General features: G+C 40.0%; 1 protein-coding gene across 1 annotated transcript in view; it reads left to right on the plus strand.

Moving 5' to 3' along the window:
• The window catches only part of LOC149205295 (ubiquinol oxidase 4, chloroplastic/chromoplastic-like), a 462,750-nt gene that overhangs the window by 252,688 nt on the left and 194,017 nt on the right, over positions 1-16,045 (plus strand). The window contains exon 5 of the mRNA XM_089394977.1: positions 1,130-1,238. Within this exon, the coding sequence (XP_089251103.1) occupies positions 1,130-1,238 (109 nt within the window). The remainder of the gene's footprint in view (positions 1-1,129; positions 1,239-16,045) is intronic.

A 16,045-nucleotide genomic window follows, 5' to 3' on the forward strand; every position in this document is an offset into this window, starting at 1 on the left:
TGATCAAATCTTCTTTTATCTTCAATAGTTCAGCAGAGAGAAATAGTACAAAATCAGAATTCTGTAATTTTATATCAGCAGCAGCAAACCCTAGATCAACAAAGTCAAACTTGGTCAAACGAGTTGAAATTGACCTCCAATATGCTTGGTCAATTTGCAGTCAACTAGCCCTCAAACAGCCTGAAGAAACAGCCCCAAAAACACAGTCAAACTGCTGTTGACTGAAGTCAACTTGCTGCCCAAAACTAGGGTAGTCAATGCTGGTCAAACCTGTGGATGGATTGCCTCGATTTTTGTGCCAAAATCTGCGGCCTGCCTAGGAGAGGCAGGCACACCAAAACCGCACCCTTGATGAGTCAACGCTTGGTCAACGCAGGTCAAATATGCCTTCAGCTGCCTCAGTCAAACTCAGTCAACAATTTCTGCGTCCTCTTTCAGCCTGCGTCTTCTTGCTTCCCACGTGTGAGAGATCCTTTTCCTTGTGTATACCTAATCATACAAGGAGAGAGAGAAGAATGAGAGATGATGAGATGATTCGAAATGAATCAATCTCACTTGTATTTATACGATTTGTGCCACACATTTAGTCGCTGGCCAACCTTGACAATTTGTCAAGTAATTACAAATAAATTCATATCTCCATAAATACTTGTCGGAATCGGATGATCTATAGATCAATCCTGCACCTCTCGGCAAGAGGAATCTAGGAAAAATATCAGCTGTCATAAATGAGGTGACCCACATGGAGTTTGGCCCTAGTTGCCAATTTTAACAACCTTGATGTTAGTGATATTGGTTGTCAAGCTCCTCTATCATTAACCTACTAAAAATGTACCCATCATTCAAACAAAATCTTGACTCTACCTGCTATGTTTTTTCTATCTTATGTTAGTGCTTAGAGGGTGATATTAATGACAAAGTTCCCAATATAGGCAATGATTTTGATGATATGTAGGTATGTGTTGTATTTGTATATGTTTATCTTCCAGCATTTGTGTTGTACATTAACTATTCTTTTACATCATTAACTTAATATCATTGCTGATGTGTTTATGGTACCATTTAAAGGGTTGGCATGTTGAAGTTGCAAGAAATACAAACTTATCTTGTTTGCACTTTGCTTTGTCAGGCTTTGGGAGGAAATGAAAGGTGGTTTGACCGGTTTTTGGCTCAGCATATCGCCGTGTTCTATTACTTCATGACAGCCTTTATGTACATATTGAGTCCAAGGATGGCTTGTAAGTAATTAGAGGATGAAATGCCCAGCCATGTTCTAAATGATTTCTCTTGTTTTATTTGAATTGATGCTTAATTTTGTTGATCTAATAATGCTTTTGGAGATTTACTTTTTTTTTTTCCAGTTGCAAGGGACTCATGAAATCAATCCCACAAAAGGATAATGATGAATTATGTATCTGGATATAGACAAACCATGTTCTAAATACAGCACATCAAAGATGATTAGGAACAATAACAGTGAATGTAGCAGTTGTACACATGGCAAACACTCAATCCTTCTAAATTTTTCCCTGAATATGACATCAGAGAATTATAGAATATATTGCTAAGTTGCATGAAACTTGGAGATGTGTACAGGTTTCAGAAATACGAATTCTCTGGACACATGATGCCCCCAACCCGCAAATAGCTATGTTGGGGAACACACACACACATATTAGTAACACATTACCTTGCAAGAAAATAAGAATGATACACAAGAATAACATTTTAGAAGGTATCAATGCCCATAGATGGTTATACTATTCAAAAATTCAAAAACAGTCCTTACAGAGAAGGCTATACGTTGAAAATTAACCTCTATATTGCCAACATATGACATGAGCTAAAGTCTCATACATATCTATCTCATCTTCATCATCATAAAAAAAATTAGAATATGATGTCTGCTTATCACTAGATCGTCAATTGGAAGAAGAAATAGATCCACTTCCACCTGCATTACCATCAATATTAAGAGCAGCAAGAGCGAGCAAATGAAGGAGGAGGTTTCTTATAGGAAAAGAAAGGGTATTAGGATTTCTAGATATTTTTCTCAAATGGATGTAAAAGTTGAGTATCATTAGAGAATGAATTAGAGGTTATTTTGTCTTCATTTTCCATAGATTAGGGGATTTTAATCTTCCTATGGGTTTTGTTACACTTCATATTGTATGAGGTTCCATGTTGTGATTGTCATTGTTGAAATATGTAACTAAACTCGATCTTCATAATGACAAATGTAATCATGATTTTATGTATTTATTGTAAAAAGAAAAATAAATTTATTATTATTATTCTTGAGGCATGAGTTTCATGCTCATGGGAAATTTATTTTTAAGTCAAACACCCATTGAGTGCTTCTAGGGCTTGTCATTGAGTCTACAAGTCAATTGAGTCATTGTTATGTATGGATGATCCATTTGGGCATGTTACATATTGTAGGAAATTTATTTGAGTCAAAAGACCCTCCAAGACCTTGTCATGGTGCCTTAAGCAAGTCTGCCTACATAAAAGAACAAGTCAACCTCAAGGAAGCAATTCGTACCTGAAGAAAGCCTATAAATAAGACAGAACTTGACCTCATTTGGACACACTACAAGCAAGTTCGATCTCCTCAAGATAGAAGTTGGAAAAGAACGAAAAAGAAGAAGAATGACAAGATTGAAGTTTTGGGTCTCTCTCTCTCTCTCTTGTATTAGGGTTTCTAAAGTTGTTGGGAAAGTCTAGTTGCTGGAAAGTTGTTGGGTAAGTCGAAGTGTTGGAAAGTTGTTGGGCAAGTCGAAGTTGCAGAAGAAACAGTTGGGTCGAAGTTGCTGAGGTCAAAATTGCTAGAAAAAAGCTCATCAAGGAGAAAGGTTGACTTGGTCATGGAGGGGTATTTGTCAAGCGTCTTAGATATTGGAATTCGTCATTTGAAGATTCTATAAGAAGAGGAGAATTCTTGTGTGTTTTTCTCTCAAGAGGAGAGGTTTTGGCCCTGGCTAGCAGCCTACTTTTTGTGTCCTCTTGTCTCTTTGATCTTTATTGTTTGATAACTATTTGATGATAGAAAGCATAACAATAATCAAGTTAAAGAAGAAGCTAATCAAGTTGAGTAAAAAGACATCACAAGCAGTTATCAAAGTAAGAGATATTTTAATCTAGCTGCCCTAGATTTCTCAACATGGTATCAAAGCTAAGGTGACAAGACAAGGAAAGGCAGCTTAAAGAAGGACCATCAAAAAGAGTATAAAAAAAAGTTCAAGACATCAAAGAGGACATTGAATCATCAAGAAGGGATACATAAGGGCCAAACAATCTAAGGAGCATCAAGAAGGACTACCCATTTCAAGGATCACACCATCTAGAAGCAACAAGAAGAAGAAGACCTCAAGGACCCCACCTCCACTCAAAGAAAGAAGGTATACACATTGAAGCATCTTGAAGTCTCTACATCAAAGAAGAAGCATCAAAGGAATCAAGGTGTTCTCCCTCTATTTGAATCAAGAATCTCATCACAAGCATATTCGAAGAAGGACATCTCTAGAGGAAGCATTGTCATCTTCAAGAAAGCAAATATCAATGATCAAACTCAAGAAGGCATCAAGTTGAAGATATCACCATCAAAGGAGCATCTTCACTTGACAAGTATCCTTATATCTATAACTGAATCTACTATCAAAATGACTTTATTTTGCAAGGAGAGCAATAATTTGGTTGGGTCATCAAATTTCCTTGCATGGAAGAAGAGGACAAATTTGATCCTCATAGAAAATGGAGCCATTGGACATATTAAGGGTTTAATTGTTGAACCACCAAAAGAAGAAGCTCGAGCTCTAGCAAAATCTATGAAGGGGGAATTAAGGGCTCAAAGAATCGTTATAGAATTAATCAAGGATTCCCTCATCCCTTATGTAGAAAAATTAGAGAAGTCAAAAGACATAACAAACTGGTAGAATTATTCTCCATAAGCACAACAGGAGAAGTGATCATTGAGAACTGAGCTCTACAAGATGAAGATATCAAGTTAGAAAGAATAGCCTCATACTTTCTGAGGGTGTCACAAGTAAGAGACCAACTGCAAGAGTTGGGGGATATATTGTCCAACAAAGAGATGACCACCATTGTTCTTAATGCACTATCGGAAGAATGGGGCAACTTTGTATCAAACATCATTGGAAATAAGGAAGCCGCCCCATTCAATTAACTTTAGTCATTATGTAAGATGGAGGAAACAAGATTGAAGGCAAAAAATGATGTGGGATAAAATGAGCAAGTTCAACCATTTGTTGTCATGGCTAGAAGAAAAGGAAAGTTTGGTCCTCAAAAAAAGAAGAAGATTGATATGTCAAAGATCCAATGCTATGGCTGTCAGGAATATAGCATTTCAAGAGAGATTGCCTGAAACTCAAGAAGGACAACAAGAAAAGGAAAGAAAGAATTGAAGCCCATATCACCGAAGAAGTAGAAGAACCTAATGAGAAGAAATCTAAGAAGGAAGGAATAGATCTTCACTATTAAGGTATCTCAAGTACATAACAAGGAAATGGAGAAGGTCAATAGACCTCTACTATGATTAAGAGATTACTTTCAAGATGAGAAGCATTGTAGGTATGATAGAATGCATCATATTAGGAGATGGCATCATATTAGAAGCATATGATTGAAGAAAGAGCTCATGACATCATTATAGAAGCTTGAAAGGATAGCTGAAGTAAAAGTCTACATGGTTGTAGCAATCATAATGATAGTAGCTCATACCGAAGTAGTAATATGATTCGAAGAAAGTCATCTAGCATAAAAAATAATCATCATACATTGTCTTTAGAAAGGGGCATTTGTAGGATGTGGATAATCAAGATCCTCCATTGGAATCTTCATTAGAAGGTTCACTTCTACTTGGAAGAAGCAAGTGTTTTGCTGATGGTCTACATTCCACCTTGGGTGGGATCTTTGGTTTAGAAGGATGATGTTATGATGACAAAGGAGTGCAGCATGTCAAGTACTTTCAAGCAAGGAAAGGAAGCTGCCAAAGGAGGTCTAGATGACCAAAAGGAGAAAAGAGGTATGTATGCATGTATTTGATAGATTAAGTCATGTCATCATATAGTTGTAGATAACATGGGTAAATGCTCTATCTCATGAGCATGATTGAAAAAGAAGGATCTCTTCCTTTAGAAAGATGCATGAAGGCATATACCTTGAACTAGTTCACATATTGATAAAATGAAGTCAACATAATATGTCCTCATATGGAATATGAGGTAGTTGACAAGATGAAGGAACTATGTATGGAAGTTCCTAGGGAACAATATGTGAAGAAAGGAAGGAGAGTCCATGAAAGATGCAACTATGGTCACATAAGATAAGATAAGTGATCAACATCCAATGACTAAAAGAATTGGCTATGATATCTCCATAGAAAGGATATGAAGGATTTGATAAAGTCTGTAAAGAAAAGAGACCCTTGACATTGAAAGTCTTGGAGATATATTTATGAATGTGTAGGATGTTGATGTTGTAGAAGCAAATGTCATGATGAAAGGCCATCACAAAAGGTAACTTTGATTTGATGTTAATTTTTTATTTTTGAACAACATCTGGATGGGTTGATATAGGGCTACCGAAAGAGAGTTGTAGATGTCACCTACAACTAGCACTCATGTGGTTGGATGGAAGATCTTGAAGGAAACATGACTTGGAAGAGGTAGCTATATGAAGAAAAGCCAGATGTGGGCCAGAATATCACTTTCTAATGAAAAGAAGGATGACATGACTATTGGTTCAATCCTATGGTTTGTTGAACTAAAGTGATGGATGGTCGATGCCCTACAAAGAAAAACTAGAAGATGAAGGCTCCATAATGAAGAAGATGAAGTTTATGACATTGAAAGGAAGAGCTCTTCTAGCAGCTAATAGTACCATGATCTCCACCAAAGAGCTATTGTTGAACAAGTGCCTAGTTAAGAGGGAGCTTGGGTATATTCCTTTTTATAGAAATGAGTTGGTGCTCCTTGGTTCAGAGGGAGTGACAAATATGGTTCTCTACTTCATGTGTCACACACTAGACCATGACTAACAATCGTAAGTCTTAGTGAAGGCCATGGGGAGAAATAGACACATCATTCTTGTCTTCACATTGTGAAGACAGAATGGAGGGTTGGGTAAGCATCTGAGATTGATTATGATACTCTTTGAGGATGTGGTAGGGCATCCAAGATGTAAGAGTAGTCGAAGAGGAAATTCCTTGAGGATGTGTTATTTCAAGATAGGAGTTGTCCTAAAAGGACATATGTTTTGAACACCTGGGTGGGGTATGTGCCTTAAGAGATAATGATGATGGTGTTTGTCAGTGATTGGTCTCGCCATCTTTGTGCTCTAATCTTGTGGAGAGATAGAGCTATTAGTCAAGGCCTTGCTATGTGACAATGTTGGTTGGTATGATAAGATGCTCTGGTATAATTTTATAAGATAGCTTACATATCCGACTCTTCTTATGAGAATTTTTTAGTTTGAGAATGTTCAAGTACCTTGTATGGATTATGAATACCTCCCTAGTTAACAGGGAGTGTTGAAATATGTAACTAGGTTCGGTCTTCATAATGAGAAATGTAATAAGGATTTTATATATTTACTGTAAAAAGAAAAATAAATTTATTATTGTTATTCTTGAGGTATGGGTTTCATGTTGAAGGGAAATTTATTTTTAGGTAAAGCACCCATTGAGTGCTTCTAGGGCTTGTCATTGAGTCTACAAGTCAATTGAGTCATTGTCATGTATGGAAGACCCATTTGGGCATGTTACATATTGTAAAAGGAAATTTATTTGAGTCAAATAGAGTCAAAAGGCTCTCCAACTTCCAAGACCTTGACATGGTGCCTTAAGCAAGTCGACCTACATAAAGGAACAAGTAGGCCTCAAGGAAGCAATTCGTACCTCTAGAATGCCTATAAATAAGAAGGAACTCAACCTCATGTAGACACACTACAACCAAGTTCGGTTTGATCAAGATAGAAGCTAGAAAAGGATGAAAAAGAAGAAGAAAGACAAGATTGAAGTTTTGGGCCTCTCTCTCTCTCTCTTGTATTAGGGTTTCTAAAGTTGTTGGGCAAGTTGAGTTGCTGGAAAGTTACTAGGCAAGTTGAAGTGCTAGAAAGTTGTTGGGCAAGTCGAAGTTGCAGAAGAAACTGTTGGGTCATAGTTGCAAAAGAAATGATTGGGTTGAAGTTGCAAAAGAAACTACTGGGTTGAAGTTGCAGAAGAAACTGTTGGGTCGAAGCTGTTGAGGTCGAAATTGCTGGAAAGAAAACTCATCAGGGAGAAAGGTTGACTGGGTCTTGGAGGGGTCTTTGTCAAGGGTCTTAGGTCTTGGAATTCATCATTTGAACATTCTATAAGAAGAGAAGAATTCTTGTGGGTTTTTCTCTCGAGAGGAGAGGTTTTGGCCGTGGCTAGAAACCTACATTTTGTGTCCTCTTGTCTCTTTGATCTTCATTGTTTGATAAATGTTTGATGATAGAAAATATAACAATAATAAAGTTAAAGAAGAATCTAATCAAGTTGAATAAAAAGACATCACAAGCAATTATCAAAGTAAGAGAAATCTTTTAATCTAACTGCCCTAGATTTCTTAACAGTCATCACGTTGGAGATTTCTTGTTGGTCTTGTTACTGACCAATTTTTTTTCTCTTCTTTGGATAGCCAGCTGGCTAGAAACCCTGTCATGGTCTGCACATAACAATATGCTAGGACTCTTCGCTTGTTGCTTTGGTTGATCTCTCTCCATAATGACATTTCTTCTTGAAGGAATATGGGTCATCTATCAAGAAGTACTTTAACCAGTCTTGCAATCATGTGCTTTCATTTAATTTTATGGGCATATTAAGATGGATCACAGGGAAAACCAAATGATTGACTGATCTCGTTTGTATCCTTGTTCCCATACTTCCACTGGGAGGTTAGTCTTTAACTCTAGTCCAATGGGACCTCCTCTGAGGCTTTAGGGTTTAGGAAGGGCACTGTTGGGGAAGCACTGATTGATGTAGCATGTCAAAGATAATCCATACTTACGACTCTCCATCCCTCTCTATTATCCATCTCCATTCTTTGGGTTGGTGGTCATTGGTCATTGTGATTGGCACATTTCATCTAGATCCTTTAGTCAGGGCTTGAAGACTTTTCCCCAGAGGTTGATGTAGCTAAAAGAAATTTAAAGCATATAAAGCCACAATGAAAGGAAATGTAAAATGCAAAAGATGGTGGGGATATTATTTAATGTGTTGGAGAAGCCTAACATCAACTCTACCCTCCTTATTAGTTATCACATAGTTCCTCAAGCATTTAATGCTTCATCTAAAGAAAAAAACACTTGAAAGTCCCAACCCTGACGAATGAGAAATTGCTACATCATAAAGGGGTATTGAGGTACAAAAGCAAACTTGGGATTCTGAGCTATGCACCAACTCAGACAAATCATCAAAGTAAAAGGCGCACGAAAGGGTCTGAAAAAGTAGGCTGAGGAAAGGGGTAACTCATGCCTCCACGATTGCTCCCTCCTTACATCTACAAACTGATATGTTGGATCCCCATTAGCTAGTCACATGGCCATGGCACTTGCCTTGAAGTCTTTCCCACTTCATAACCATCATTATCACGAATACCTATGGATTGATGGGCTAACCTAGGACATGTCATTCCCCTTAGGGGCTGGAATTACCTAATAGGGTTGTTAATTATCCCTAATATAAGTGAGGTAACTTATTTATAGGTCTCGAGTTTGTTAGACATTTGAAGTTGAGTTTTGTGTGAAGTATTCTTGTTCCCTTAACATTGGATACAACCCACTATGATGATTTAATGGTTATTGTCCCTAATGATTATTGATCTTACTTGACCTTGAGAGGGTTTTGTTAGGTGGTGTCATCATAGTAGTGGAGACCCCCATTCTGAGAGTAGTACCAACCTTCATGATGGAATGTTGCCCCTTCTAAGATGAGCGTTGGGCTATGAGATGATTCCACATTGTAAAGTTTTGTAGATGTTCTATGCTAAGAGCAATTTCACTTTTCTCACAGCAATCATACAAGTAGATAAGCAAAATGCAGATAGAACATATAAGCAGATCTTACAGAAGACAAATCAGAAACAAGAAAAATGTATGTGTTTGTTTCGGCGGTCAACAGGATGCTTCAACCAGCAAAGTCTCCTTTGGTCAGCCAGCCCAGCATGTGTCACAACAACCCTCCAACCAGTAGATGAGTCAACCCAAGTCAGTTCTACAAAAGTCAACGCTGTCCTGAAAAGTCAACGCAGGGGCAGCAAGCTAAAAGTCAACGCAGCAGCAAAACGGTCAACCCTTTGACCTCGATTTTTGTGCCAGGTAGTATGGCCTTCAAAAATCGAACCTCCCACAAGTTTTCAGCTTGTTTGGACCAAGCGTTGACCAAAGTCAACGCTGGTCAAACTTCTGCGAAACCCTAGCAGCAGAAAAAATCCTCTTCGTCCTTCCCACGTGTGGCTGAAATTCGTCCTCCAGGTAGCTCGTACTTTTTAGGATGAGAGAGGAAGATGTGAGTTGTTTTTGTGATCCAATTCTCTCCAACTTTTCCTGTATATATATATCCATCAATGAGGGTGTGTGACACATCTGTTGGGCATGTGAGCCTACATTACAAAACTGGCTGACCTTTGCACATATAATTTATTAAGAATAATAAATTCAAAATATAAGTTCTGCTCATTGGATTAAGACTATTTTTATATGGATTTTACACCTCTCAGAAAGAGGAATCCAACAAAAATATTAGCCTCTTAATCTGAGCATCAGAATATGGAGTTTGGACCTAGTTGTCCAAATTTAACACTCCCTCTCAACTAGGGAGAACTCCATCTATTAGTGCAATTAACATCGTGAGTCATCCCGCCGAAACTTGCTTTGCTGGCTTCTTTATTTCAGAACAGAAGTGGGTCAGTCACAAAGACATCATTCCCCGACTGACATAATCAGTCCAGAGGTCCCAGACCTCACAAATCTTGATCCCAGATCAAGTGGTTGGACCATGCCATCCTAGATAGAGAGTACGACAATCTCTGATGCGTCCATCAGTCTTTGCTAATAGTCTCTAGCTTTTCCACACCTCATTGGCCAAATGAGAGGTACTTCCCATGAGCCCTGAACTCAATGGGTAGGATGCATACGGGGCACAGATTAAATGAGTGGCGAACCAGCGCAATAATCACAAGGGTGGGGCAGAAGCATTATGAGTGCTTATAGCTCCGAGAAGCTATCCCCAAAGCCCCCCAGAGCTCCCAGAGCTCATTGTCCAACAGGACCCACATCATAGGGTCTTTCCACGACACCAAGACTCTCACGGAAGGTTAGGAACTTGACCTTCCCCAGGGGCTTAGTGAGAATATCCGCGACCTGCTCATCAGTTCCTATATGATCGAGCCTTACGGCGCCTCGTTGTACCATATCCCGGATGAAGTGGTACCTGATATCAATATGCTTGGATCGGTCGTGGAACACAGGATTCTCAGTCATACGAATCCCACTCTGATTATCACAGAGTATTACAGTGGTATCTAGCACATGTTGGAACAGCTCACTAAAGAGCTTCCTCAACCAAACTGCTTCACAATAGGCCATACTAGCAGCAATGTATTCGGCCTCCGCGGTGCTCAAAGCCACCGACTTCTGCTTCCTGCTCATCCATGAGATCGAAGCAGAACCAAGATTGAAACAGCATCCAGATGTGCTCTTACGATCCACCACACTGCCAGCCCAATCGGCATCAGTATATCCCCGGAGTATCACACTCCCGGCAGTGTATCTTAGCCCATGGTTTATCGTGCCCCGAAGATATCTCAAAAGATTCTTGGCACCAACCCAGTGAAAATGATGAGGCTCAACCATCTGTTGACTCAAAGTATTCACTGCAAAACATATGTCCGGACGGGTGTTCACTAAGAACATCAAAGCTCCTATGAGTTGACGATACTCAGTAGGATTGGCCAAGATAGGCCCTGCAGCGCTGCCACTCAACTTCTTAAAGTTGAGTTCCATTGGTGTCGACACGGACTTACAGTCCACCATCCCAAATCTTTCCAGAAGCTTCACAATATACTTTCCTTGAGAAAGGAAAATCTCTCCAGGTCTCTGCCAGACCTCCAGGCCTAGGAAATAGTGCATCAGTCCTAGGTCTTTCATCTCGAACTCAGCAGCAAGCTCCCTTTTACATTGATGAATGAGAGGGTCATCACCTGTCAGGAAGAGGTCGTCCACATACAGCACTAGAATGAGAGGCTTTCCTTCCTCAACCTTAAAGTAAAGGTTTGGGTCAGCATTGCTTCGAGTGAAGCCCAGCTTCATCAAGTAACTATCCATCCTCTCATACCAAGCTCTGGGTGCTTGCTTTAACCCATAGAGGGCTTTCTTCAACCTGCAGACATAAGTGTCTCGATCTTGAACTTCAAATCCCAGAGGTTGTTCTACATACACCTCTTCCTTTATTGCACCATGCAGAAAAGCAGTCTTGACATCCATCTGATGAAGACTCCATCCTTGCGTAGCAGCAAGGGCTATGATGGATCGGATGGTGGTATATCGAGCCACAGGTGCAAATATATCGTCATAGTCAATTCCTTCCTTTTGAGAGAAGCCACGGGCAACAAATCTTGCCTTAAACTTTTCAGCACTCCCATCAGATGCATGTTTAATCTTGTAGAGCCATTTAGCGGTGACAACAGATTTGTCCTTCGGTCTCGGGACCACATCCCAGACATCATTCTTCATAATAACCTCATATTCTTCATGCATAGCATCCTTCCAGACTTGATGCTTGATGGCTTCTTCAAAAGATCCAGGTTCAGATTGTATAATAGTACTCATGGCAGCTAGATACCCTTGGTATCTACACGGCTTCTTGCTTTCTCGGAATGTTCCCCTTGGGGCAGCATGACCCTCAGCATCTTCGAGGGTGTCCCTGAGCCATGATGGCCTCTTTCCTAGAGAAGGGGAAGGATCAATAGGGTCCATTGGCTCTTCAACATCAGGCATAGTCTCATCCTGGGGTTCTTCCAGATTTCCAGGTCTTTCTTCATGGTTTTCTTCAGATCTAGGAAGATCTACTACTTTCTTCAGGGAAGCATCTTCGTCAAAGGTGACATCATGGCTTATCTCTACTTCCCTTTGACCAGGTACATAGACTCTATATGCCTTAGAAGTCTCACTGTAACCCACAAACATTCCTTTCTTCCCAGTAGCGTCCAGCTTACTTCTCTTTTCTTTCGGCACATGAAAATAGACAGGGCAACCAAAAATTCTAAAATGTGAGACATCAGGTTTCTTACCAGAGAAAAGCTCTTCGGGAGTTTTGGAGTCCAAAGCGGAATGAGGGCATCGGTTTTGAATGTACACAGCAGTATTTGCAGCTTCTCCCCACAGAAACTTTGGAAGACCCTGGTCACATAGCATGGCACGGGCAGCTTCCACAATAGTCCTATTCTTGCGTTCAGCAACACCATTCTGCTCAGGAGTATATGCAGTGGTAGTCTCCCTCTTAATGCCAGCTTCTCTGCAAAAGTCTTTGAACTCATTTGACTCATATTCAGTGCCATTGTCAGTCCTCAAAATCTTGATCTTCTTTCCGATCATATTTTCCACCAAGGCTTTGAAGGTACGGAACCACATGAAAGCCTCATCCTTCTTCTTCAAGAAGTATATCCAGGTTTTGCGAGAGAAGTCATCAGTAAATGTCATATAGTAAGAACATCCCCCCAGGGATGTTACATGCAACATACCGGAAAGATCAGAATGGACCAGTTGCAATATCTCAGATGTCTTTGTGACACTTGAGGGGAAAGGTCCCCTTGTATGTTTTCCTTCAGCACAGCCCTTACATACACCTTTATGATTATTTCCAAAATCAGGCATCCCTGTCACCACCTTCCTTGCTTCGGGAAGAGCCTTGTAATGAAGGTGTCCAAATCTTCGGTGCCATAGTTCGGTTTGACGGATAGTATCACAAGTCATAGCTCCCAACGGACTCCCTCCAACCTGGTAGAGTGTACCAACTCTAAAACCAATTGAGATAGCTTCCTTGAAGCTCTTCTTCCACATGAGTACCTTTCCATCAGAGAAAGTTACATTGAATCCTTTGTCTTCCATGGCAGATACAGACACAAGGTTCTTCTTCAATTTGGGTACATAGAGTACATCTTGTAGATGGAGGACTTGTACTTGAGACAAGTGGAGGGTCACAGTCCCGGTCCCTTTCACAGGATAAGTGGCATTATCCCCAAGGGTAATTTCTAGATTAGTATCCCTTTCAACCATGTCAGAAAGTGCTTCCTTGAATCCGGTGATGTGTCTTGAGGCACCACTATCGATTAGCCAGACATCCATAGTGTCGGGCGGAGATGCAGCTGAGAGAGCAGATATTAGAATATACTCATTTCTTTTATCAACAACATTAGACTCCTCATACCTGGTATTTCTGGTCCTTTTAGAAGGTGGATGGTTTCCTTCAAAGTGAGACTTCCTCTTTCCTTTGGATTTGTCATTTCTTTGATTCCCATTCCTTCGGTTGTTGTTGTTGTCGTCACTATCGGGAGAATTCTTCTGGAAGGGGCATTCTCTAGCATAGTGTCTAGTCCTATGGCAGGTGAAACATTTACCCTTCTTCTTTTGAGTCTTAGTCCTTCCTTTGTCCTTGGAACCACCAGAGTTCTTCTTTCGGGAATGAGCAACATAGGCAGCATTTTTTTCATTATCAAATTCCTTCATCCTTGTTTCTTCTTGCATACATCTAGACAGAAGCTCATCAAAGTTAGGGATGGTATTATTGTTGAGAATGGTAGTTGTGAATACTTGCCATTCATATGGAAGTCCTCCAAGTGCGGTGAGAACCATCTCACGATCAGCTATTGTCTCCCCAATAGCTAGCAGATTGTTCCTGGTTTCGGTCAACTTCATAAAGAAAGTTTGAATAGACTCGTCTCGGCCCTTCTTCATATTCTTCAACTTGTTCTTGAGGAATAGCACTTGGTTCACATTGTTTACTCGGAACATAAGTATCAGTTTGTCATACATCTCCTTGGATGTGCCTAGTTTAGATATGTAGGCAACCAGACTCTTATTTATGGATTCCCTGATCAGCAGTTTTGCTCTGATTTCTCCCTTCTTATACTTGTGTTTAACAGCAGCAGAGGCATTTGATGGAGGTTCTTGAATCTTCCCTGTCACATGATCTAGGAGATCATGATCTTCTAATTTGAGATCTAATAACATCTTCCAGGCATGGAAGTCATCACTTCCAGTCAGCTTGTCATTCTCCCTGAATTCAAGCTTAGAGGAATCCATTTCCTTCGATGATGATTGCTATAGATAGAGTTTGTCTTCACCTCAGCTTTGATACCATGTAAAGTTTTGTAGATGTTCTATGCTAAGAGCAATTTCACTTTTCTCACAGCAATCATACAAGTAGATAAGCAAAATGCAGATAGAACATATAAGCAGATCTTACAGAAGACAAATCAGAAACAAGAAAAATGTATGTGTTTGTTTCGGCGGTCAACAGGATGCTTCAACCAGCAAAGTCTCCTTTGGTCAGCCAGCCCAGCATGTGTCACAAAAACCCTCCAACCAGTAGATGAGTCAACCCAAGTCAGTTCTACAAAAGTCAACGCTGTCCTGAAAAGTCAACGCAGGGGCAGCAAGCTAAAAGTCAACACAGCAGCAAAACGGTCAACCCTTTGACCTCGATTTTTGTGCCAGGTAGTATGGCCTTCAAAAATCGAACCTCCCACAAGTTTTCAGCTTGTTTGGACCAAGCGTTGACCAAAGTCAACGCTGGTCAAACTTCTGCGAAACCCTAGCAGCAGAAACCCTAGCAGCAGAAAAAATCCTCTTCGTCCTTCCCACGTGTGGCTGAAATTCGTCCTCCAGGTAGCTCGTACTTTTTAGGATGAGAGAGGAAGATGTGAGTTGTTTTTGTGATCCAATTCTCTCCAACTTTTCCTGTATATATATATCCATCAATGAGGGTGTGTGACACATCTGTTGGGCATGTGAGCCTACATTACAAAACTGGCTGACCTTTGCACATATAATTTATTAAGAATAATAAATTCAAAATATAAGTTCTGCTCATCGGATTAAGACTATTTTTATATGGATTTTACACCTCTCAGAAAGAGGAATCCAACAAAAATATTAGCCTCTTAATCTGAGCATCAGAACATGGAGTTTGGACCTAGTTGTCCAAATTTAACACACATGGTACTTGAACTCCATATGTACCCCTAGATGATGAAATGTTGAGCCAATGGGGTTGGACGTTGCACTGCTTGATGATGTGCCCAGATGGACCTAGGATGCCCCTAGACTAGCGTTGACACTGTTTAATGGATGTTTTGCTCTAGTGCCCAGATGATGGTTTTTTATTATTGAGATGACTTGGGAGGGCTTGCACATCATTTTTGGACCCCAACACTTGTCCATTATGATGTTAGCACTCCTGTTGACCCTAGAATGGGGACATAGGGCCTGATTTGGATGACATCATGGTTGAGGATAAATTTTTTGGAGACATTCCCATGCAGTTTGGGTTTTTCATGGAGTAAGGAGAACTCATGATCCATTTTATCACTCGCTTGAGGCGCCTTAAGCATTTATGGAGGATGATGTCACGGTGGAGATCATTATTTGCGGTATATGTGGGCTATTTTTGGGATTTATGTTATGTTTTTTAGCTATATTGAGGTCCAATTGTGGCTTTAGTCTTGTTGAATGCTTAAACAAACTTGTTTTAGGGATTTGCTTGTAAAATTATTGAAATAAGGCTTGTTAGACCTCATATAAATAGAGGCCTTGCCATTTTATCATCATCAATCACTAATCACACTCTCCTTTCTTTTGGAGTGGGCATTAGTCCTTGTGTCTTTATCTGGCCAAAATGTGATCTTTTGTGGTGTGGATTTCTCTTGGAGATGGTATTTTTCTCAAGGATGGCTTCCTAGGATTGATAAGTGATTCTTATGGAAAATTTTGTAATTTTACCACA

This window comes from Pinus tabuliformis, chromosome 1_2, assembly GCF_031772625.1.
Source record: "Pinus tabuliformis cultivar Carrire ecotype Pingquan chromosome 1_2, CPIR1, whole genome shotgun sequence".
In the NCBI taxonomy this organism is placed as follows: domain Eukaryota; kingdom Viridiplantae; phylum Streptophyta; class Pinopsida; order Pinales; family Pinaceae; genus Pinus; species Pinus tabuliformis.